The 26,655-nt window shown below is 43.4% G+C and overlaps 1 protein-coding gene across 42 annotated transcripts in view; it reads left to right on the top strand.

The window, feature by feature from the left end:
* PTPRD (protein tyrosine phosphatase receptor type D) overlaps nucleotides 1-26,655 on the top strand; it is a 1,992,390-nt gene that overhangs the window by 1,891,095 nt on the left and 74,640 nt on the right. For all 42 annotated transcript variants that reach the window (XM_053297923.1, XM_053297924.1, XM_053297928.1 and 39 more), the window contains 3 exons: nucleotides 5,772-5,947; nucleotides 19,192-19,311; nucleotides 20,367-20,521. In XM_053297923.1, coding sequence (XP_053153898.1) covers nucleotides 5,772-5,947; nucleotides 19,192-19,311; nucleotides 20,367-20,521 — 451 coding nt within the window. The remainder of the gene's footprint in view (nucleotides 1-5,771; nucleotides 5,948-19,191; nucleotides 19,312-20,366; nucleotides 20,522-26,655) is intronic.

The raw sequence follows: 26,655 nt of genomic DNA, 5'->3' as shown, positions 1-26,655 counted from the left end.
TTAGAGAATGGTGCCCCCCTTCAAGTGGCGCCCGGGGCACGTGCCCTGCCTGCCCTATCCTAGATACACCCCTGGACATTATGGCCCTTTTTTCCAGTGGCGGTGGCCATTTTGGAGGCCACCATGCATGCTCCCTGGCCATTTGCATGGCCTGGGCCACAAAAATGGCCAGGGCACATGTGTGGCAGGCCCTTAGAAGACTAGGGGAAGGCCAGCAGGGGGAGAAGGGAATGGAAGAAACATGCTCAAACACCCAAAGGCGTGGCAGAATCACTGAGCCTGCCAGACTGGTGATGAATGTTAAATTAAACAAAATAAAAATTTAGGGGGGCAGAGGTTGGCTTGAGCTCTCGAGCCTGACCAGTTCGATGGCGAACCAGCTCGACTTCAAGCCAGTTTGCACATCCCTACCAGCAACAGCCACTGGAGGGATGCTGTGCTGTGGATGGATAGAGCCAGTTTCTCTGCCGCTGCTAAATAAAGAGAATGACCACTTTTAAAAGGTGCCTCTTTGCTCAGTTAGCAGGTTAGCCTTAGATGTAGTGTGCCTTCTTGCTGATAATTTTAATACCAGTTCTCATGGCTCTAAGCCAGGCTTCCCAAAAGAGCTCCTTGGCATATTATGCACAAAAGGTGGACGTGGGATTTGGTTTCCCCCCCCCATTGATTATTCTTTTGTTTTGTGTTCAAGGCTCTTATTTTGCTGTGCTTTTCCAAACAATACTAAACATTTGTAATGTTATTCTAATTTATACAGAAAATTGTTCCTTTTGTGTATGTCTGGTTTACATCTTTTAGCTAGAATACCCACTAGGTATAGATTTCTCATGTTGGCTTCGTTCTCCCTCCGTCTGCTTTGTACAGAAATGTTTTATCATCTTTGATAAATAGAGGATGTGTGGCATTGTGCCTGGCTGATGTTATTTTCTGAATCATTAACTCATATTTCCACATTCAGGAAATTCAGGAAAAGCTTCTCATCTACCTAGAAAGTTTATGAACCCCAATTCTCTACTTTATAGTAGAGTAACTGTTCTTCTGAAAGGCTTAGCGTTGAGTTTGCAAACTAGGTTCCCTTGTAGTAGCAGAACTACTGTGCCTTTAATGTATAATCTTCAAAGCAATTTGTAGCTTAAATCGTCGTTGGTTTTTCCAGCTCTGTGGACCTTAATTCAATGCTCTACAAACAGAGACAATGCAAACAGGGATCTCCCAAGAATCCACAGGACATTTTGGATTCCCAAGCAGTCATATTTGTCTTTTTTTTAAGTATAGGATCAAGAACTGATTTGAAGTGATCTGTGAGTGGAGTGGCTTAAGAGTATTTTCATATTCATTATTCAATTAGTATACCAGTAGCATATTCAATTGCTACTATATTAATAAAACATGTAGAAAATGAGCATTCATGAACGTAGCAATCTCTGTATGTTCCTGATTGTTCAGCTTCTGCAATGAAATCCAGAATGGCTGTTCATTATCCATAGCTAGCATGCCAAGACTTGTAATCACATACCTAAGTCCCTGCTAAAATGTGGGGCTTCAGCATGCATCAGGTTCATAAATAGAGTTCAGAGTTGCCCATCTTCTGTAAGCCTAGGAGGCTATTCATTCACACTTGCAAAACTGGGCTAAGGGAGCCCAGCCCAGTTTTGCATGTTCGTGTGAACCACCGGGATGAACCACCGGGCAGGCTGATCCCGGCGATACCATGAGGCAAACCCACCTGTGAAGCCTCCCTCTAAAAAAGGAGTGAGTGCTCTCTTAACCCATTTTTTTTTAATCGTCTGTCAGCCATGGCTGCCAGACTACAGAGAGCCTGGGGAGGGGAGGAGGGATCCCCATAATGCACCACGCACTAGCACAGTGCATTATGGTATTGGGGGGGGCAACACAGGGTGATGTGTCCTGGCACCCCAAGCCCCGGAGCCACCAGCAGCAGCTCGTGCTTGTTTGGGTGGGTGATCCAGGGAAGCCTGGAGGATTGTCTGCAGGGAGGTAAACTTTTCTGGGCTTCCTCCCCGCAGATAGGTAGTCGTGAGAAAGGGCTCTAGGTCTGCTTCCCAAATGTTTTTCTATGTACAAGCAATCTCAATTGTCATCCTTGGGCGCATGTTGTAATGGATAATCAGAATGTGTGAACCAAGCAATCAAAGATATAATTAGTTGTAATTACCGTGAGCCTGGCAATACTTTGCTTAGTGACCATGATTGTATATTATTTTGTCCACACTACTAATCACAGGTACAAATAGTATTTTGGTCAACTGTGCCTCAGAAGACCTTTCTTTGCCTTTCCCCCCCCCCAGTTCCAAATTTTCATCTTGTATTTTGTACTGAGAATTGTTCGTCACTAAAGATGGTTGTCATATTTGTGAATTGTATCACGGCTGTGGCAGACAACTTTCAGCCATGCCGACTGGGTCATCAAGAGCCCCTGGTATTATTTTCAGCAAATCACTATTGTCAGCATTACTCCCAATCTTTGAACACATGTGCAGTATCCAGACAGGTAGTGCTCATGAGAGTTTGGAGAGCTGTCGGATAGCCACGGGACGGGCCAGAGAAAGAATATGGCATTGGTGGCTGGCTAGCCAAAGAAAATGGCATGCAGCCAGAAAGCGGGAGGCGGGTAGGTGGCGCCAAAAAAAGGGAGATGGGGGCAGGCAGGTAACAAGAAGAAGATGGTGGCTACAGGTGGGTGGAGAAGAAGATGGGCAGGAGGGTGGGGGTGGGCGGGCAGGCAAAAAAGCAGTGGCCGGGGGTGGGGAGAAGGCGGTGGCAAACTAGGGGTGCAGATGATCTGTGCCAGATCAGCTAGTTTTCATGATTTTCCTAGGTTCCAGGTACATGCATTTCTCTACACACAAGTATGCTTGAAAAGAGGTGGGATCATAATGTAAGAAGCTGATGAACTCAGGTATAGAAGTTATTTGTCTTAGGTACATGGGACCCTGAAGAAGCATTTCTTCTCTTTCAATTCTAAAAATCAGAGAGCTAAGTGTCCATGACCTATAGCAAATAATTTCTCACTTTCCATACTGCATTAAAAGCTGTGCAAATTCTGGTTGCAGCTTGATTCTCCTAATACAGATTTTAGAAGTCTTTATGGTTGTTCAGGGTCACCCAGGATGATACTGCAGGTCAAAGCAAACTTCATAAATAATCCATACAATTTAAAAACCCTTTCCAAACTGTATTGGAATTTAAACAGGGTCACATTAGGTCAGTAGTCTCCTTCAAAGATAATTGAGTAGTAGAATGAAGAATTAGGCATACAGGGGAATTATTATTTTTTTAAGCAAAAGGAAAGTCTTATTAATGAGATTATTCTATTATACTTTCAGATTTTCCATTTATTTTGAAAAGTTCATTTGTTGAATTAGCAGATGCCAAGGAGTGGGGCAACACAGAAGACCAGTGTGGAAAATTAAGCGTTTGTGCACCCTTCTGGCTTAATCTTGAGCTACAGTTTCTCTGTCACTAGAGACATCAGTGCCTTGGGGTGGGGAACAAGTCTGGTTTCCTCTCCTCGCAGCTTGCTTACTTTCTCCCAGAACAGTCAGTGGCTCTCAGTGGAAAGTGTAACAAAGCAAACAAGCTTCAGTTGGCAAGATAATTGGTGGGAGCCTGGGGCAAGTAAGACTGCTATCCAGAGAACCTCCTGAATATATTCTCCCTATAAAACTGAATAGCTTAGTCAATCCACTAGGTGGACCTAGGCAGTTGCCTAGGGCACCAATTCGGGAGCACAAGCCAAGCATCCTCACCAAGCGTCTTCACCCTCTGCATGGCAGCTGGGGTGGGGGTGATGGTGAGGAAGGAAATTATCTATATATATAATTCTCCTGGGTGCACCTTGGAATGTGCGTCCCGGCGCCCAGCTGATTGGCTGGGTGGCGGAGGCACCTGATAGGCTGAGGCACACCCAGGAGGATTGGTCGGTGGCAGGCCCGGCCACGGAGGCAAGTTGGCGGGCCCAGCTGGGAAGGCGAGGCAGTGGCGGTGGGCCCAGCCACAGCAGCGGCACTCACCCCAGCCGAGATGGCGGTGGTGGGCCTGGCTGTGGCAGCGGCATTTGCCCTGGTAGCCTGAGCCCAGCACGGGCCAGCCGGATACTGGGGCAGAAGGGGGGGAGAGGTAACTGCCAGACCCAAAGAGCGCACAGATGCTCTGTGTGGGGTCGGCTAGTAGCTTTTTAAATCTGTAAGTCCACCACTGCCATCCCACTCTGCTACCCAGCTCCACACAGAGTAAATCCTCCACCAGCCAGCACCAGCTACTAAGTATGTCTTTGACCTCCCCCCAACCTCCCCCCCCCACATTCAGTTAAGATTATATTATCTGTGATACAGAATGTAATTTTAACTGAATATGAAGAGGGTGCCAAAGTCATACTTCACCTAGGGTGTCCAAGACCCTAGGGTCCACCCTGTCAGTTACTCATCATCCAATGGGAAAATGTAAAGTTTTGCCGTAGAGGACATCGTTGCGGTAAGGTCAAAACCTCCCCACTCCATGAACTTGCATGGTCCAGTCTTCACTGCTGGTGAGCTCGTAAGGAAAGAAAGCACAGTGTTTCTCTGTCCCTCTCTCTTATTTATTGCAAGGCTCCCTCAGTATACTGGTTTTTATGTAAATGGTTATGAAATCACTATGACTTAGTCACTTGCTTTCTAACCGGCAGGGATGCTTGGACAGTTATCCCCATTTTACACACTTGCATTTGATTATTTCTTATCCATACATTTCCTTTTTTACATTTTGGCATTAGTGTTTACCATTCTGCTTATCAAGCAGCTTGGGATGACATGGTTGTCTTTCAGAATGAGGTGAGACTATGTGTGAGTTTTGTGACAGAGATAATGGATGCAAGTAGGAGTGAGAGATCCTGTGTGAGAAGTGAGAGGCCCTTTCAACCTTTTGGTTGAAAGAGATCTCATGGTTGCTAACAACATAAAATCATTATATAATCCTGTAATGGTAAAACTCCAACATATAATAATGTAGCTCGTTTTACATTCTGCATGACCTTCGGGGACATATTTTTGGGTGACACAGGGCACTTCTGGAGGTAGAGCAGTCCACTGAAATCTGCTCCCCTGATGTTGCATTACTAGGAAAGCTCTCCACAGCATAGATGTGTCTTGTTGGTACATCCATGGTGTGTTATCTAGGATGTTGTACCTGCCAACATGTCCCTATTTTCCCATTCAGTTGATGTAGGGATGTAGGCCACAATTCACAAAAATGCTTGCTTGTTTCCTTGATGTAAAAATAGCAGATTTTCCCACCAAGTTGCAATTCAGCTAACAAGAGGGTATGGTATTTTTGATTTAGTTGTAGCAAGTAGTGGGCTAGGAAGGAATCTTGGTTAAGTGATCATTTGAATCTGTAGGGAGATTTGGTTGGAGCTAAAGTTACTTGATGGCACACTTTACCTTAAAGTTAACCTGCTTGATTTTAAAGCCAAATTTTGTGAATCAAAGATGATTAGTTAACCAACATCTGGACCAAACGTCTCAGCAGATTCTAATGCACAAGATTGTTATGATTTCTTTGAGTAATCACAAGCATAGATTATATACAGCCCTCCTGGATGAAATGAGCAAGTAAAAACTCTAAATCAAATGCAAAGGTGGGGGGAAGGGAGGGTGGGGGAGGAACTTACATGCAATTGGAAATTACTGAATACCAGCGAGATTCTTGCCCTGGAAATTATGATAAAACTGGATAAACTCTCAACGATAGGCCCTCTTTTTACTTTCTAGGTATACCAGGCAGCGATTACATAAATGCGAACTACATAGATGGCTACCGAAAGCAGAATGCCTATATTGCAACCCAAGGAGCTCTTCCTGAAACATTTGGAGATTTCTGGAGAATGATGTGGGAACAAAGGGGTGCAACTGTCGTAATGATGACCAAACTGGAGGAAAGATCCAGGGTAAGGAACCTTTTTCTTTGTGAGTAGGTCTTCCATTTAGAATGGTTTATCCATAAAGTTAACTTCCAAATGTTATGGTGTCCAGCCATATTAGAAAACTTAGAATATCTTTTCTTATTTATTTCAGCTCTTTCATTGGAGTTACATTGCACTGTTTCTTCAAAGTATATATATATTTTAAAAAACTACTTTCAACTCCTTTTGTTTATTTTCACATTGTTCTCCTTCCTCTCCCCACCTTTATTTATTATTATTTATTTGTTCAATTTCTAGACCGCCCTTACAGAATAGCTCAGGGCGGTTCACAAATATCATAAAACAGTTAAGATCAACCAATGATCGAGAATGAAAATTTTAAAATACAGTAAAGCAGCTAAAAATAATAATAAAAAAACAATTCAAAACCTTATAAAAACCTGATACATTAAAACCTTTGTCAATGGAAGCCTACAGGCACAGTCCACCTGGAACTTCTCCAGCCCAGGCTCTACTGAAATGAACAAATCCTGCCCATTTCACTGGGTTTATATTAGAAAAAAATCAGTACATTATGAAATTGTCTTGGAGATTTTATATGTGTAGTATGATCAAGCCGAACTGTGCAGTGGCATTGGACTTTGATATATGCATCCTTTGGAGTGAGGTGTGTTTTAAATAAGATTCCTCTGGATAATTCACACAAGCTGATGATGTGAAAGCACCTTTCAGATTGTTAGGGATAAAATGCAAGTATCACTGGCTGCATGTGTGACACTCTTATCATGTACCTAGTAGTACATATCAGCCTCTGTTATCACATTGGCTTATTACCTAACCCAAGCAGGAAGACCTGGGATATGATATGAAAAGACAATCCATGATAGCAGATCTGACTTGATGCCTTAATACAATCACTTCTTACTTGCAACTAGAAAACTGCTAAATGCTGTCACCAAAACCAATTCCATTAACCATACACATCCCACATTTCTGTCCTATTTCAGTCTTGCTAATTTGTCTCTTCCAAAAGAGAAAAAAGGAAAGGGGCATTTTGCAACCAACTCAAGTCCCACAGTCATTACATTATTGAATTTCTTATTACTTGCATGCATATTAAACCTGTTATTAATATCATTGCTTTCAAATATCTGTTGGTAATGCCGACTCCACTGTAGGAGGAATTTTCATCGGCATACTCTTATTTTATCTTGGTGCAGCAGGCCGTGGTTAGCAGAACGTTGTTTTGAGTTAGGCAAATGAAATTCTGCTTCTTTTCTCATTATCTGCTTCTAATAATAAAGTTGACTTCTAAATGGTATCAGTGCTACAGCCCAGTGTGAGGGAAACAAACAATCCTCTACGCAAGACTTTGTTACTTAAATGTTCACAGTTTATCATAACACTGCAGGCCACTGCTAGACCATTCACAGAAACATGTTTTGAAATAACCAAATGAAATCTTGCTCATTCCACTTATTAATTGCTTTTTGCAGCTCCCAGTTTACTGTCTGCCTGACTGTCCTTTCAAAAGTGCTGGTCAGAATAATAATGCCCTTTGCATTTTATTCAGTAGCACATGCTGCAGGGGCATGATGCTAGGTACTTAGAAGGTCCGGGTCCAGGGCCCATTTGGTCTGGTTCAGGCCCACAGCCTCCCCCCTTTTTGATAATTAAACCCTTTCTTGCTCCCTAAAGGAATCCAACAACCTCTTCAAAAGCCTGGTGTGTTTTTGACAGGGACAATGCTAGGTCCTATTAGGACTGGGTCCCTGGCCTGCAGTACTTTCTTTCTTTCTTTTCACATCTCCCTTCCTTTTGCAATTCGCCACTTGATATATGGGAGGTTCAAGTTTACTGTGCCTTAAAACTTCTTATGCAGCAGCCTTACAACTGCTTAAAATTTTAAAATAGAGAATTTGGCTGGGGAGAACTACCTTCCCCTGGGCAGTCTCTACTAGGGTTGTCTACGTTATGTTTCCGATATGGGACACAAGTGTGTGTGTGAGTGTGTGGGGGGGGGGCGGATGGTTTCAGTGGTGAGGCCATCATTTCTGCACACACTGGCTTGGCCCCATGTGCTGTTGGGCAGATCAGGCAGGGCACAGACAAGTTAGGAGAGGCAAGCATGTCTTCTGTGTCTCTGTGCTTTTCCAGGGCAAAAAAGACACAGGCAAACAGTGTTTTTCTCCCCCTTTCTCTTTCTCACTTTAGCTGCTCTCCTTGAAGCAGTTCAGGGCGCTTTCCAGATTGCACACTATCACAGTGTCACAACGGTCCCTTAAGTGTGCTTCTGTATTGCCTGTGTTTTACATCGCAGCCCCTGCGTTGTAAGGAAGGTACTATTCACATTTCCAGTGCCTTCTTTCGGATTTTGTTGCTGTGTTGTAGTGCAAATCAGTTGTGGTGGGGGAAGCTGTATTTGCCTCTTGTAGGACGCTTGCCCCCTTACAATGAATCTCTAATGCGAATTTAGTGCCACAAAACATTGCAGTTTACACCGCTTTTTGTGGTGTAAGGCTCACAATCTGAAAAGTGCCTTGGAAGGATTAAGAGGAAAGACTGTTGCAGGCAGAGTTGTCAGCGAACTGGAGAAATGCGAAAGGGAGAAGCAGGATCACTATCTCCTGTGATTATTTTATATTCATTATCCAGCCATTTCTATTCATAAAAAGAGCTTTCTGAGAAAGTGGGAAGGGGTGGATGTCTGGATTGGCCTTCACAGTCCAACAAGTTGAACACAGCGTACCAACTATGCATTGTTATTTGTCCTGCACTTGGCATACCATCCCACTCTATATCATACACTAAGGTCATACATGGTAAGCCCTGCCCACACAGTGCTTTACCATTTGGAGGTAACAGAACAGAAGTACCGTGGTGATTGTGCAGTGGGGATTCCATATGCAGATAGGGAAGCAGAGTGGGTAGGGGGCAAGTGAGTTAATGAGCAGTGGGGACGGGGCGAGTGAGTGGGTGGGTGGGGAGGGGTGAGCGAGCGTCATGGTGGAGACAAGCTATGGGGTGAGTAAGCGATGGAGTGCGTAAGCAAGTGGGTAACGGGGAAGGGGCCAGTGAGTGAGTGAGTGGTTAGGAGGGTGGCAAGTGATCGAGCAGTAGGGAGCGGGTGAGTGAGCAGGGAGTGAGAGAGAAAGAAAGTGGTAGGGAGGGCACAAGTGAGTAAGCGAGTGGTGGCAAGGAGGCGAGAGGGATGAGTGAGAGAGTGCGCAGGGAGTGAGACATCGAGCGGTGGGGAGGGGGCAAATGAGCCAGTGAGAGGTGGGAAGGGGCAAGCGAGTGGCAGGGAGGGTGTAAGTAAGCGAGAGAGCAGGGAGGGGCAGCTGAAGGTGGGTAGCTGACTCTGAGCAATAAAGCAGGGGCTGTGGCAGGGGGCAAGGAGAGCAACAAAGTCCTAGTACATAGGTGATCTGTGTGGGTTCAGCTAGTATTAATGTATTTGTTTAAAACACTCCTGTTCACCTTTCTACTTTAAATATCAAAGATAGCTGACATGAAACAATGAGAATCCAATATGCAGATACTAAAATATCAAAGCAAGTCACATACAGTTATTCCTTCAAAATAGCTTCTTCCTCCCACCCTGATGGTGGCAACATAGGTGTGAAAGTAGAGGAGAGGAGGTGCCACCATTCTGGGAGGGTGCTCCAAAGTGCATTCCCAGTCAGGGTTTTTGTTTGGTGTGAGCTGGTGGTTGTATTCAGCTTGGTGCACACTGTGCCAGGAGGTGAGGTGGGCCAAATGACTATGATCTGGGGGCACTGGACATGCCTCATGTGTGCTGGGTGCTGTGCGAATTGTGGGAGCTCAGATTCTGGCTCATGATCACTCTCACCCACCCAGCCTTCAGTGAATGCATGAGTGAGGCGTAGAATCATGCCCACTGGCCACGGCACCTGAACCTGAAGTGTCCACTGGCCACATCCCCAGTGGCCATGCCCCGACCCACCCATGTTGAATGCAGTTCTGGCAGGAGCATGGCTGGCAGGCAGCTCAGCATTTTATATATGGTGGTATATAAATTACATGTATATACCACCTAATGAAGAAAATCTCTAGGCAGTTTACGAAATAAGAGCAAAACAATTAAAATACCTTTTAAAAAAACACACACCACCATTAAAAGCAGAACAACCATCAAAATGTCTGGTTAAAAGTATGTGGGTTTTAGAGCTCTCTTAAAGGCCAGCAAAGAAGGCAAACCTTGTATCTTGACTGGGAGTATGTTCCAGAGCTCATGGGCAGCTACAGAGAAGGCTCAGTTCTAAGTTGCCGCTGCCCGCCAGACAAGCCAGTGGCAATTGCCAGTGGCCTTCTCTAGAGGACCTTAATTGCTGGTGGGGATCCTGTAGAAGTCAGCACTTAAAGAATGCCTGGACCCAAGCATTGGAGCATAGTTGGCAGATGGGATCCCTCTCCACGCACTCAGTGAACACACGGGCCTACATGCATATCCCTTCTCATTGCTGTGTGTTAAATATAAAACCATATTAGTGATTTATGAATCCTAGCAGGCCTGCACAACTTGTGATCCAGCAAGCTGAGCATGAGCACAGCCCACCAGCCATAGTCTGCAGTCCCCCAGAGGCTCAATCATCCTCCTGCCTGACTAAGACTCCAGGAACAGGGGCTAGTCAAACATGGCTGCTGGGCTGCCTTCAGCTTGCTGGGTCACAGATTGTGTGCGCCTGATAACAGGGAGAAGCTGTGCATCCCCCATCCTTCTTCCACACCACAAACAGACCAAATAGCCCCAATGAGATGAGCAGACTCTTCGTAACTATTAACATGCAGCAGATCATCTGGCAATGCTTTTCTCCTTTGCTTTTTGTATTTTTCTTCTGCTTGGGGCTAGAGAGCAAGGGAAGCAAGCATGCTTTCCCCTGTGCAGGCTGCCTTGATAATTATTTTATCTTGAAGGCAAGAGCATTCGGCTGTGGGACTTCATCTCCTTTCCATCTTCCATCACAGTTTTTGTTTACTTGCTTTCCCGTTGCTCAGTCCTGCAGCTTTGCTTCAGCATTTCTAACCTGTGCTGCATAGATAAAGGGATTTTTAGAGGGGGAAAGCATCAGCAGAAACAAACTTAGTTGGTTCATTAGCATGTGTTAGATGTCTGACTAACCCCAGCTTTGAGAACTTACATATTCAACAGCTGAGTACATTGAATGAAGATGTTACAGTGAATTAGTTATTCATTTGTTTGCCTATGGGGAAGCTTCAGGGCAAGGGGAACGCTTTCATTTATAACCCTTCACACTTTATTGTTTTGACTTTAAATGTCATCTCCCGAATCTCATCTGACCTTATCCAGACCTCAGAGAGGGGAAAATCAGTCCCATCACTTCACTATCACACGGACAATTTATATCAAAAAGGATTATACACACTGCAGTGCATGGAAGAATGTTGATAACATATTTATTACATGCCTGGATTTCATTTGTATGAAATGCAAGGAAAATATTAAGGGGTGGAAACTAGAGATTAGAAAGAGCAGCTGACAGTTACAGGGCAGGAATACATAAAGCAATTTATAGCATTAATAGTCTTTCATTTGTGACTTGAGCTAGGATTCTGTACTGCAATATTTCCATGTACAGTGCCATGTCCTTCTTGTTGTTCATTTCTTTTGACTTGCATACCCTTTGTGGTCCCAAATTGGTTCCATGCTGCATTATTTAACCAATCAAAAATTTAAATTGCTATGGGCAACCAACTGAGGGTAGAGGGAGTTTGGAACAAAATTAAGATGTTATTTCTATAGAAATAACATTTTTGTTAGTCACTAAGTCCCCACTAAAATACATTGTTTGGGGGAAGAAGGATTATGGTTTGGTAAATAGTAAAATTACTGGTTACAACCTGTTGCAACAGATTGGCTCTGTTCTGGAAGGGTGTGTGAAATTTCTTCTCCATCACAGGCATTAACTAGGTTTCCCTTATAGTAATACCACTGGGCTTAAAGCCAGATACCCTGATCTTGTTACGGGGCATGCACACATGGAAGCAGGCTTCTGGGCACACATTCCTAGCTGGATGACTAACTGTGTAATTCTCCAGTTTGCTGAGTGCTTAAATAAAAGCTAGAGGGGAAGCTGGATTCAGGTCCCTTTTGCACACCCGCTTCCCCTTTCCCCAACCAACAGCTGATTGGTGGGATACTAGCTGCTTTTACTCAGTCATGTGTGCATAGCCTTGGTTGCTGCACACAGTTGGATCAGGGCCAGAATCTTTGAATGCAAAAACCTTTGGTGGATCAATGCCAAATGTCAATACACTAACATCTTGGTACGTATGTGGGCTGGTTTTAATTCCAGCGTAGCTTATATTAATACTTTATTTACTGCAGCCTGTACTTATATGTGAAACAACATGTTTCTGTTGTATATGCAGGTTAAGGAATACGTAGGTAAGGAAAGACATTGGCTTGGTTCCGAGGACAGGTTTTTGTGAGTTCCCAGGCACTTGAGTGTCCATGGGTCCATTCCCCTTCCATCATAGCTCTGTCCAAAGGAGTGGAGTGTGACTCTGTCATGCTCCTTTTAGTCCTCCTGGTGATAGGGAAACTAAAAGTGGGGTACCAAAGAGTTTCTGCTTCAGTCTCTCCCATGCTTGCCCCACCAGAAGTTGGGATATCACTCCAGACATCATTGCAATTCTGCAGATGCCTCTTGGATGATCTCCCATTTCCTAATGAATTGGTTACCTGAAAGCAGCAGAGCATGAAGTTTTGGTGCTACTTTTAGCTCCACAGGGACTAGGGATGTGTGTGCATGTGTATATGTGTATACATATAAATTGAAACATGAGTTGGTAAGCTCAAATCTCTACACATCAAAGCATTTACAAGGCCTCTTTGCCACATAAAAACAGTCAACACACAGTAAGATTGTTCACAAAACCAATGCTAATGGGGCTGTGGGGAAGGTCTGCCTACCTCCCCCCCCCCATGATCTGTGGCTGCTGTTGCCACTGCAGCTCATGTGCCCACACAACCAGCACACAAGTGATCCTAGAGTGGTGAGGGGCAGCAGGGAAACCAGGATGCATTCTCCAATATCTCACAATTCTCGTGGTGCCTTGGGAGAGCTCTGTGCTGCCTGGCTACTCCTTCCCCCCAGCTCAATGGAAGCCTTGGCTGCCAGCAGTTCAAGCTTCCACAGATTCCAGGTGTGAGGTTGGAGGCACGTGCACATCTTCCTACCTCACTTTTAACCCGGTTTGAAACTCGGGCTACCCAGAGGACGAGCACTAGGATCAGGTATGATTCCAGTGGTTCTCACGAACAGCCCAATCTGGGCTACAGCTCTCCTACTCTGGTAGGGCTGGTAATGAGAACAGCCTTAACGTCTTCATGATATACATTAACCGTGTAAAAGAGAATTTAACAATTCCATAGGTACTAGTGGCGGGGGGGGGGGACGGGACTGGAGGACCCACATGCAATGTAGTTTTACAGTTTGGGCCATGTGAAAGTCAGGCTAGATATAAGCTTGCAATCCATCCAAAGAGTTAGGGTATTGGAAAGTAAATCAAGGAATGCTTTAATCAGTATTCTGTTATACGCATGGGTAATTTCCACTTGATCATAACAGATTTATCAGTGCATTGTATTCTGTTTTCCTATATCTGCAGGCCTCCTAAATTAAGTCCACGTGTCGAAATATGTTTCTGTCTAATGTAGAGGCAGTGAAGCAAATTGATCAGTTTATATTGTGCATGAATGGCATTCCATGAACAACAAAATTCTTGTGTGGCAGCCCAGTTGGCAGTCAAGATGGTGCAATTGTTTTTAACCTGACACCCTAGCGTGTGCTGCTGTTACACTGAATAATGCTTTGACTTAATTTTCTACTCCATTTATATACTCATAGTACAATCTAGCAGTTAGTTAATGAAAAGTGTATCAAGCTGAATCTTCAAAATAAATGCTATTAGCAGAAATTAGAGCTTCATGGGGGCAGGGTGGGGTGGGGAATCTGTTTTCCATCCTTATAAGACTGGCAAGACTGCAAGAGCAGACTCACAGTTTGAAAATATACAAGCCATTCTTGAAGGGAGAGGAGAGCAGCTGACTCTCCACACTGCTAGGGGCTCCTCCGAGGTGCTGAAGAAAAGAAGCCAAATGAAAAGAAGTCTCACTTATTATTACTCTTCCCCAGGAGGGTTTTCAGAGTGAAACTAGATCTTTCTACCGGAAAATTGCCACTCTACCCTTGAATGTCAGGAATTGTGTTCATTGGATTTTTTTTTTTAAACATATGGAAATGTGCCTCCTTCAGCAGCATTGATGCAAGGCAGGACCATCTTTTGGCATCTGTAGCTTGCTGGAGTGTGAAGGTTCATGAATATTCTTTGGTAATATATGTAGACTTTTAAACTCCTCAGGTCTGAAATGGTGTCAGCCTTCCTTCTTTTTGGGAAAGAACCCATTCAGTGTTCACTATCCCTACAGCTTTCATTTCAGCAAGTGGTCATATTTTCATGCAAAAGCAGGAGCTCATGATTGCTCTGTATAAAACTGTAGTTTATGTATTTGACAGCATAATGGAGGCCTCTAATGCAACTTGTACCCCACCCCAAAGGGTTCAGCCATTGCACCTTGTGTTAGGGATGTGCAAATCAATTCTGGTACAAAATTATTTGTACCCAAATCTACCTGTTTTGGGTGATTTGTAAACAAAATAATTCGCCCCTGTGCTAGCTGGCCTGATTCGGGTCCAAAACAAATCACCCAGATTTTGGGCCTGAAAAATTAGTTGATTCAGACTTCCATTTTGTGGCGATCTCTCTTGCTGTCTCCATTTTGTGACAAGGGTTGTGTGTTATTTAATCCCACCCTCCCATGCTTCAGATTGGTGACTTACAGTGTGCAATGACTGGCTGGTGATTCCACCCTGGTTCCAGGTTGGCTCATTTCCATTCCAATCTTGATTTGCCAGGGGTGACTGACCCCACATTGGCTAGAGGAAGGGTCAAAGAAAGGACAAGGATGGGGGGAGTTCAAAGGAGGGGTTTTCAAATGTACTCAAGGAGGCAGGCAGCCACCATTCTGCCTTTCTGCCTCATGGGAGGAGAGAGAGAGAGAGTCAGAGGAGCTTTGCTTTGTCTTGCTTGCCTGCTGCCTGGAGTGGATGCTCTGCATTCCCCCCCCTGCTTTCCTGACTAAGGAAAAGAAAAGTGAATTTTTTTCATCCCCTTCCTCACCAGGAACCTCCAGTTCCATCTTTCTGTCAGTTATATGAACCCACTCATAGTCAGTAATCCTGGGATAGACATGTATAACGTGTAGCCCACTATTCCCAATCAGCAAAGAAATGTGGTCTTTCAGGGGCTCAACAACACTGCTGTTTTTGCTGCCTGACTGGGCCTGCAGGTTAGATGGGTTGTCAACTACCTTGCAATATATGGAGGTTGTTCTCACGCGCAGCCTAACCCAGGCTAGGGAAGCCCAGCCTGGGTTAAGCTGCACAAGAGAACCACTGGGAAAGGGCCCAATACCAGAGGGCAGCATGGCCTAGCCCAGCTTTTTAGTCCAGCTGTTAGCTGAAATTAAGGAAGTGAGTGTTCCCTTAACCCAGGCTACCTGCTCGTGTGCAAGCACAGGCTGTTTCCAGGCTGGCTGAACACAGACGACGCCCGACTCTTGGGGGAATCCCCCAATGTCATCGTGCGTGTCATGCAGTACATTGTGGTAATACTAGAGGCTGGGACACGTTGTCCCGGCCTCCGGAGCTAAGTGCTACACCACGCAGCACTACTCATCTGGGAGCGCGATCCACACTCCCAAAACAATAACTCACTCCTCTGGGGGTAGAGGTGAGTTTACCCAGCCTTCCCCGCTACCCCACCTGCCTGATTGTTTGAACAACCTCATAGTTTCATTTAGCTTGTTGGATCACAAGTTATGTAGGCTAGGAAAACAACCTTGAATTTGCATGAGCCTTGAATTTGCTTGTATATTCAGAGGGTGAAACAAGCTGAAGGAGTCTATACTCTTAAACAAAATCCGGGCCTCTTGAATCATTCGCTTTCATCCAAGACTCATCAGAGACAATGGCAGAATTTGGTGGGAAAGATTAACAGCTGCATTAGACACACAATCAGCAGCTGCTGATTCCACCTTGCTGACACTGCCAGCTAGCTCAGCAGTAGACAGCTTGGCTCTCCAGCTGCTGTTGAACTACAACTCCCATCATCCCCAGCCAAAATAAAGCCAGCAACATGATGGAAGTTCTAGTTCAACAACAGCTGGAGAGCCAAGGTTGCCTGTCCCTGAGCTAGATGTTGAGCAGATAGGGCAGAGCCTGTGCACATACTTGCTGCTACTGCCATGTAATTATTATGGGCCTTATCATTATCCACTGCAGTGCATCATTCATTGCAACATACACAACGTGAGTACATAGGGGTTTATGGGAGTATAAATAGGAGTATTTCCAGTTATGTTATGAAAAAGCTGCAAACTGTGAATAAAGACACATTATTAAACCAACATAGGGTATGATCCAGCCAAGGTTGAGTACCTTTAAATTCCATTAATTCCAATGGAATTACACTTGTGCTTAACGGTATCACTTTGCACTAGAGCAAGACTGTTGCACAAGTTAATGTGCTAAGTCTGAAGCTTGCACTCAATACTAGTGTTGTGCTAACACAAACATGTTTGCGCTAGTGCAACAAGGTACACCATCTGTGGCATGCCTCCTATGTTTTTTCAGGGGCCTTATGTGCAAGAGCACAATTTCAAGCATCACTGTGATTTCCACACAGTTATTTGATCTTGCATTAGCACAACTTTTTTACCCAAGCACAGCAATAGAATATCAGCCACTGGGTTTTAAGATAATTCCTGGTACTGGATAAATCATGCTCTCGGGGTATATTTTGTTTTACAAACTGACTAAAATTTTGAAACTCCTAATGAGATAGATAAATTGAGTGATTGATTTGCTAAGGCCTATCAGTTCAGCTCTTAAAACCACTTCCACCACCAGTATCTTTATCCTGGATCCAGCAGCACACAAATGTCCTGCCACATAGCAAATCTCTTTTGAACCTGAGGAGAATTTCTAAAGCAGCTTATCATAAGACACATGGATCTTCCATTCAAAGGAAAAGAGTACAAAATTCTACTGGCCCAGGCTCTTCAGCATGCATAAGTACCTCTTTGGAACTTGGGCCTTGTTTACTTATGAAGAACAGAAATTTCAATATTGCTGCCTCACATTACAATTTATCATTTGTATACAACTAAATATATTAAGCTTTTTATAAACCCTAGTGGTTGTCTAATCTGTTGCATTATAAACTAAATGGTACCTTTAATGAAATGTAAATACTTTAGTTACGAAAGTTATAAAAAAGCATATGCTATATTCTTTCTCTAAATGTACAATATAAGCAATATCTTGAAAGAGATATTTGCCCAGATCAAATGCCCCTGAAGATATGATGGATGAACTCTTCTTCATGTATTTTAAAGACGAATTAATGTAATATCACAATATGTTTCATAACAGAGTAGTGAGAAGAAAAATATTTTTTTTCCTGCCATATACTTCATAGATTTTGGCAGAGCTCATTTAAAATGTTCCCTACCAAATAAATCCTGTATCTCACTACAATACTTTTCTGTTTGTGGTAAAGTTGTAATCTTCAAATTGCTTATCCCAGAAACCCACTGTGCTTTTTGGGAATAAGTGATTTGGGAATTATAGTTTAATCTAATACATTTTGTTGTACCCTAAAACAAATGTAAATGGATGCACATAGGAATTGGCTTTGAAATTTAAATTGCTAGTAGAACAACATGTCTGGCAGTCTTTAGACCTGTTTCAGACGGCTTGAAGCATCACATGTGTGGCATACTTATAGGGACCATAGACCCAGGCTGCCCCTTCGGATACAGTGGACTGTGTATTTGCTTTCAGATCAAATGGAAGCCAAATTTAACCAGGTTCCGTTTGGGTAATACTTGTTATTGTGAACCAGGGAACAAATAGTATGAATGAGGATCTATCTTTTTGCTGCTACGTGTAGCAATAGCAATAGCTATAGCACTTACATTTATATACCGCTCTATAGCCGGAGCTCTCTAAGCGGTTTACAATGATTTAGCATATTGCCCCCAACATTCTGGGTACTCATTTTACCGACCTCAGAAGGATGGAAGGCTGAGTCAACCTTGAGCCCCTGGTCAGGATTGAACTTGTAACCTTCTGGTTACAGGGCAGCAGTTTTACCACTGTGCCACCAGGGGCTCCTGGTGTACTAGCAGCAACTCCTGGTAATAACCCTTTTTAAAAAAAAACGCACCCCTGGGGCAGTCAGTGATCATTGCCATTTCAGGATCTTCCAAATCTCCCAAAACAAATAGGCACGGGCCCAACAGGTGTGAAACAAAAGTGCACAGATGCCTTTATAAGGAACAGAGCTCTGAAATGAACATTTTTCAGCTGTACAACTCTACCTGGAACACCCTCCTCCAGATGTTCCTTGTCCTATGCTCCACACAAAAAGAAGGTTGCAATTACCACTGTCCTCTCTCTGTCATAACAGCAATTTTGCTTTTAAGAGGGGTATAAGGAAATTTTGCCAAGCTCTTTGCCTTCCTGGCCTCTCCTACTCTTGCTGCTTTTTCTTGTTTCCCTACGTTTCAATTTCAGGAAGAGCAGGCTCTTACTCAAATCTGGAACTACATGAAAGCGGTTCAGTTGGACTCAGTTCTGTCCCAATTGGAACAGCTTTCCTGGCATAATCATGTAGTTTTCCTGATTTTTGATTTTGGATGCATACCAAACTAAAGCTGAGAAAGATAGAGAGAGGAAGCAGTCTCTTTTATCATCAGGGATGGTTTCATGAATGCTCTTTCTTCTGACCTCATCTATTATGCAGGTGTGATAGTGTATACTGTTTAGTCCACTGAGTTCCAAGAGGAAAAATTAATAAAGATCCTGCTTTCGTATGAGACATACCCTGTAAAATCTGCAGTATCAAGCTCTCTCTACCTGACCAACAAATGTTGAGGAAACTATTTAAACAATGTTCCTCAAGTGCATAATCCTCTTCTCTCTATCGTTATGGATGACCTGAACCATTTCCACAAGAGCTGGAGTGTACTCTGTTGAATATCTCAACACAATGTTGTTCTTTTTTGTCTGTTTACATTAATTCACAACTACAATATTGACAGTATGGCCCATGACATCCAAAGTGAACAATTAATACTGAAATATTTGTTGCAGGTCAAATGTGATCAGTATTGGCCAAGCAGAGGAACAGAAACGTATGGACTGATCCAGGTGACCTTGTTGGACACTGTTGAATTGGCAACATACTGTGTTAGAACATTTGCACTTTACAAGGTACTTTTTGTATTGGTTATTGTATTGGTTATGTTTAAGTGGCAGTGTTTGGTGGAAGGGAGGCACAGCTACATTTGAGAAACAATATTTCTAGGGAGTTCCTTGAATAAGAAATAACTGAATCACAATCAGGTGCTGTAATTTGCTGCTCTAAAGGTAGCTAGCTATGTTTTTTATATGGAAAGGACCAGTATATAAGACCATTTTAACAGGCTATGCTGTTTCCTCTCAGAAATTCCAGGGAAGGATATTCCACAAAATTCCTTATTATTTCCAACCATCCTTACAATTATAAAGTGGCTTAAATACAAGGGAACACCCTACCAATCCAAGAGCAGGAGGTATGCTCCCATTCCAGGTCTCTCTAAACCATGTCCACACTACTAACAAGGTCTCAGAGACTCTGCTGCTACTAAGAATTGTGTTATTGCTGCAGTGACAGCCCTCCCATTATTTCTGTGTGATCGTGGTTTGTAGAGGCATGGAACAAATACACTCACCACGCTATTGGGTCAACAGGGTGCCGAGCTGTATATAAGCCACTAACGTGCAACCTAAATCAGTGTTGTGGCGCTGCCTCCTGTTCTTCCCTCCATTACCCCAGTAAACAGTTTCTATTCATCTTCTTAACATCAGCCTTTTAAATATTTGATCATTTTTCACCTCAGTCTCTTTTTCCCTAAGCTAAATATGGACAGTTCCTACTGCTTTTCCTAGATCTCATGTATCCTATGTGCCATGTCACAACCAGCAGAAATACTCAATAGTAGTGCTATGCATGCACTTTCCAACACTACCATTGAGTGTTTCATTATTAGGAATAATCAAATACAGTTAGCTATTCAGTATGGCTGGAGCTCAAAATTAACTGCATTCAGCTTTCATTACGAGACATCTTCTTGCAACAGCATGCCATAAATTGGCTTGTGTTTTCTATCTTCCTTCAGTTGGATTTTAATTTAAGTTTCATGGTGATATGCTACTATGCCATCTTTTCACTCTGGAACACTGCTGTGGCATTAAACAGTTGTTTCAACCAAGTTCTTCTTTGGCAGAATGGGTCAAGTGAGAAGAGAGAAGTAAGGCAGTTCCAATTTACTGCCTGGCCTGACCATGGAGTTCCAGAACACCCGACACCATTTCTAGCTTTCTTACGACGAGTCAAAACATGTAATCCTCCCGATGCAGGGCCAATGGTTGTTCACTGCAGGTAAGTGCAAACTTTGCTGTAAAAACATTTCCAAGTATCATGAAAATGCCATTCTTTAATTCATGATTAGTATTCTAAATAATGCAGCACAACAATACATTCAATCTTGTTACCTAGTTTACGAGTTCTAATGGTTGCAGTCATAGGTCAAGATTCAAAGAACCATGAAACTAGTTCCATGAACCCAAGGGAACTTTTGTTTTTTCTTTCCCCAAAGCATGGCCCTTTATGTTTCACAGGAAACTGCTTCTGAAACAAAATCTGTTTGTGTTAAAACACAGCGTGTTGGTGGGAGGATGTTAACTATTCTGAGAAGTTAAAAAAATTCCACTGGACTAGCACAAACTGCACATTTTCCACGGGACTAGCACTATGCACATATACTTGGAATAAGCCCCACTGATGTCAGTCGAGCTTTCCAAGTAAACATGGATAGGATCAGGATGAACATTGCTCTGTAGATCGTGGCCATGTCTACCCATCAGAATATCAATGGGTGCACTCAGGCTTTTAAATAATATTGCTTCTTACAGGACCCCCTTTGTGGCTTGCATAAATGGTTCTCTAATATTTCAGAGCAGCTTTTCAAGTAATAGGGGTCTCGGAAGTTTATTCAGTGATATGTGCACAATGGTCCCCACCTATATGTGGGGGACCATATATAGGTTTCAGCGATCAAAAGTACATAGGAATGAAAGAACTACTACCCCGTTGGCTTGCAAACCATCTTTATTTTTCCAGATATTCCTTGCTAGTATTTGAAAGCCTTCAAAGGATTTGTGAGTCACAATGGATGCATGTAAGAACAAAGATAGCATCTTTTTTACTACCACTTCTTCACAGGCAAGATAACAACAACAACAACTATAATAATGTTGGTGAGAGGGAGACGGTTCACAGCTCAATAGTTATTTAAAAATTTTGGATTGTCTGGCTGGTCATGCTCAGAACCATCATTTTCTGCTGGGATCAAGGCATTGTCATCGTCTTCAAGTAGAGAAATATGCAAGTGCCCTGATCCCAGCAGAAAATGATGCATGTGGACTAGGAGTGTGCATTTTGGAATTTTCTTGTTTCGATTTGTAGCCGAATCGAAACACCCCTGTTTTGTTTTGTACCCAAATTTTCTGAATCCAAATCAGCCCTGTTTTGTTTTGTAGCCAAATTTTCCAAATCTGAATCGATTTGGATTTTTAAAAAGGGTCCCAGGGCAAAAAGAGTGGGTGGTGGTGGTAGCGTCCAATGGGTGGAAGCTAGCAGCCAAATTTCAAAGGAATTAGGCAAAGGGCTGATTTTTTGTGAATTTTTTAAGTTTACACATCTTTAAGAATTTTCCCATAGGGAATAATGGAGATTCCAGCAAATGTATCGCTTCAAATCAAGGGGAAAGGGATGACCCAGAGCGGAGTGTGGTGGGTGGTAGTGCCCAATGGGGGCAAGGAAACTTCCAGAATTATTTCAAAGAAATTGGGCAAAGGGCTGATCTTTTGTGATTTGATGAAGTTTATGTGTCTAAGATTTTTCCCATAGGGAATAATGGAGGTTTAGGTTTCAGCAGCCCCATAATTCCACTTCGGGGGCACTGGGGTTGCCCAGAGTGAGGGGTTGTGTAGTGCACATAGGGTGCCAACCACCCCCATACCCACAAGCCCGTGGGGTACTGGGTTTTGTTGTTTCTGAGGTGTTCATTGTAGATTCTCTGGTAGCATATGAGATTTTCAGTGAAAAACAAGAATCCACTCTCATATGCTACCAGAAAATCTACACTCAGAACACCACAGAATCAACAGAACCCAGCACCCCATGGGTTAGCAATCCTTCCCCTGGCCAATGTGGGGTCAGTAAAGAGTGGGAAGAAGCAAAAGAGCCAATGCGGAACAAGGAGGGAATTGTCAGCAGATCAGCCCATTATTTAGGTCACTGATCAGAAGGCTGGAAGGGTGGGAAATTCAAAGAGATGTCAAACACAAAATGGAGACTGACTCAGAGATCACCACAAAATGGAGGTCCGAAACAACAAAATGTTTTGTAGCCGAAACAGGGACATTTTGTTTTGCATGCAAAACTTTTGGATCTGGAAAATGGGTGTTTTGTTTTGTCTACAAAACACCCGAAACAGGCTGTTTTGGGTACAAAACATTTTGTATCCGAAACGTTTCGCACATCCCTAATGTGGACATTTAAGTTCTGAGGCTGGCAGACCTACCTGACTGGTATTGATTTTGGGCCCCTTATACTATGGTTGCCCCTCCCCCTGGAAATGGTAAAGGATATTTTTCTTGAGATGTGGCAAAACTGGCAAATAAGGGTAGAGCATCTGTGACCCATTTCAACAATTGATCCAGAAACGGAGTAGAATTTTCTCCCCCTCCCCGAAAGAAGATGTGGAGGGGGGTGTCTGGCTTTTTTGAGCCGCAGTTAAAATACTTGTCTCACTCCTGAATTATTTTGTTCACTTGAGATACACTGGAAACTTTGCTGGGTAAAGAGAAACCAGGTACATGCATGACATGGGATTGCTAACGTTTTGCTGAACTTAAAATATTATTTATAGAACTTCTGAAGGTAAAAAAAATCTGATGATCCAACCTTGAATATCTCCCAAGTTGTCTGGATAAATGCACTTACACTAGCATGAGACTGAGTGTGTTTCAGTGATCAAAGGCAGTATTTGCAAATCTATCTACTGTTTTAATTTTTGCTTTGTTACAAAAACATTTGTATTACCTATTTACAAATGCTACACACCAGCTAATTGTATTTGTTTCTATGAAATGTGAAAAAGATTTGATAAGCTATTCTGAGAAGTTGTGAACAGAAACAGCTTGGTTGTTTCTGCAAGTCCCTTCGACATCTAGGAAATTATGGCTCCTTCTCACTTTCGGTTTAGGCTGCTCTCTGCCCCTGCTAGACTGGACCTGCTTATCTTTCAGTTCTTATTCTGTCCTTTCCCCCTATATCTTCCACAGCAAATGTCTTAGGATGTAATCCTATTCCCACATCCCTAAGACTAAGCCCCATAGCTATTAAATTGTTATTTCCACATTTGGATTCTTAAAGGCTCTTCTTGTGGCAAGCCTCCAGTTTATTGTGAGCAAAACCCATTCTCTTGTTTCCAGTCTCTAATAACTGGAATAAGCGTCATTTCTTAAGTCTTCCTCACTATCTCCTCCTTTCAGAATCATGTGGGCTGTGTTGATGGTAGATTATTTTAAAAACATATTTTTAAAACACAATCATAAACATCTCTGAAAAGCTTTTTATGTATGAATGTGAAGTACATAACTGAAAGAATTGACGTGGTACCTGTGGATGTAATTTTCATGGGCGCCAAGAAGGCTTTTAAGACAGTACTGCTAAAAATAAATAAACAAACAGTTCTGCTAGGCAATAATGATGAAGCACTGTGTGGATTGTTTTCTTTACTGACTATCTAGGCAAATATATATTATGGTCCCAATTCAAAGAGTTAGCCATGCTGCCGTGCTATTAAAATCAGAGCTTATCCACAGGTTCTTAGATGAGAATGTGCAATTTGAAATTGTGGGGTTCAACATTGGCCTCTTGCCTTTTATTTCAATTATGCAGTCTTAGAAACACCCAAACCAAGTTTTTGAGAAGCCTATTTCAATTGTCTTGCTGTGTGCCTAATGTGATTTTATGTTTAACTAGTCATGAAGCCCGTTACATTAACGGGCGCTAGGAGGATGATTATCAGGCACGCCGCCGTGGCCCACTTCTCCAGGCCGCTCGCTCCGCCGCCGTTGGCCCCCGCCATGACAGCAGCCTGCGAGTCCCCTCAGCTGCTGGTAGCAGGAGAGCTACTGGCTTGCTCCCTTCCTCCCCTGCCTCTCTTTCCCCTCCCTTCCCCTGCTGGCGGCGCTTCTCGCGATAGCTGGGAAGGCCGGCACCCTCCCTGCCCGCCTCCCTTAGGCCGCCTACTGCTCTCAGTCCTCCTGCCGCCGCCGCCACACTGCCTGCGCCTGGCGGCTCCAGCCTGCTTCTCCCCGCCCTGACATCAACCCGCCCTCGCTCTCTCGTTCTTCCCCTTCTCCCGCCCCGTGTGGCTGGCTGGATCCCTAGGGTGTCCTGGAGTCCCATGGGACTCAACGCCGTCCGTTGCTGCGTACGCGCGTGCCACACATGCGCAGAACACCTGCCAGAGACACGGACGCAGGACACGGACGCAGGTACCTTAGGGTTTTATTATATAGGATGACGGGGAGGTGTACCAAGTGTGGAAACTGGGGTCTAGCTAGCAGCATGTAATATATGGTTAAAGCTTATTTTTCTCCCTAAGGGTTTGGCACTAGGGATGTGCACGAACCTGTTCGGAGGCCCTTTTACTTGGATTCTCTCCTGAGCTACTGATAGTGTGGGGCCATGAACATGCCAAGCTAGCCCTCAGACAAAGGCTTCTAGATATCGCAAACCAAAATGGTCTGTTACGTTACAAATAATTTCTACCTTGAGAACCAAATATATAATTCCAAAACCGCTAGGTACTTTAGCACGATAATGTTGCCGAAGTACAGAAGAATGTTCTCATTGGCATGTTTTAATGCTCTCCCATCAGTGGTTCTGGAGGGTAGGTTTAAGTGGATTCCTTATGAGGAACGGATATGCCTGTGTGGAGGTGAAGCAGTTGATTTTGTAGCCCATGTTTTATTATACTGTACTTTTTATCGAAATTCTCATATTTCTCTTATGGCTCCTTTACTAAGAAATTTTCCAGGCTGTTCAGATGAGTTTTTTGTTTGTTTTCTACTTGCTGACTATGACTCTGACATTACATATAATGTAGCCAAATTTTGTGTGGTGGCCAATAGAATTAGACAGACTCTAATATCTAATTAGGATGAATGGTTATTAATGTTTAAAGTTTTTTATCTGCCTACTTTGTATTGCTTGTCAGAGACTGAAATAAAACTGAAATGAACAGGACTGAACTTTTATTTAATTATTTTACTACTGCTGCCACCTGTTTCAGGGCAGTGAACTCCTTTCTGCAACTAGTGGTTGGCAGTTGCCATTTTTTCTTCCAGAATGCCCAAGTGACACTATGTGATGGCATCATGTCACTCAGAAGGGATTGTGGGAGAAAACTGTGGCCCCCAGACCCATGGTCCCTCTATTTTTTTTCATCTGTGTGCAGAATGAGTTTTGTTCTGGGCAGCAGTATCAATATCAAGGCATTGAGTGTGTACCTTCATTCAGAATTGGGCCTTCCTGATTCAACCTAAGTAGGATCTAAATTGAACTGAGCAGACATCCAAAAACTTGTGAGTACACATATGTACGCACGCCTTAGAGGGAACAGTGCCTCAGACAGCAATTGCCAAGGGAAATGCCACTGCTACATTTCCCCAATCCCTCCTGCCCACCAAAAAACCACTCTACTGCCCTCCCATTTCAGCTCAACCCTAGCAATCAATGTGACTAACTTCTCCCACTAAATCCTAACAGCATACATTATCTGCCTACTTTGTATTACTGGGCAGAGACCGAAATAAAACTGAACCAAACTCTCTATTTAATTATTTTCCTACTGCTGCCATCTGTTTCAGGGCAGTGAACTACTTTCTGCCAAGATACGAACGTTTGGGGCAGTGTACAAATTTGATAAACAAACAAACAAACAATGTCACATAACATGTGAGTAACTTCTCCCACTAACTAAATCGTAAGAGCATAGTTAACTTTTGATAATGACTTATCAGATCAGCTATTCCAGATTTTAAAAGCAAAATCAGCTTCAAACTGGCTTCAAACAAAACTTCAAACAAAAGAAAGTCCCTTGAAAGTAAACTAGGTACCCCCCCCCCCCACAATAACTGAATAATAACTGAAATAACGGAGCAAGGAAGAACAGAACAAGGACAGGCTTAAACACGGAAGATTGAGAAAGTACAAATATGAGTACACTGTGAAAAAAGGCAAAGTTGCTGACAGTGCTGACTTAGAAACCATGTCGGATCGATATAGGGCTCGAGATAACCGGCAGCCAATCAGGCTTTCCTGACTCAGCATTTCTATTTCCTTTCCTGTGAGATCTTGCACCTGCATGTCTCCCACTGAGCCTTTCTCTTGAAACGTCTTCTTAACACAGGTGAAATTCCAGCTTCCTCCTGATC

This window comes from Hemicordylus capensis, chromosome 2, assembly GCF_027244095.1.
Source record: "Hemicordylus capensis ecotype Gifberg chromosome 2, rHemCap1.1.pri, whole genome shotgun sequence".
Taxonomy (NCBI): Eukaryota; Metazoa; Chordata; class Lepidosauria; order Squamata; family Cordylidae; genus Hemicordylus; species Hemicordylus capensis.
Note: the sequence above shows the minus strand (reverse complement) of the source record. Positions and strands in the feature narration are given on the sequence as shown.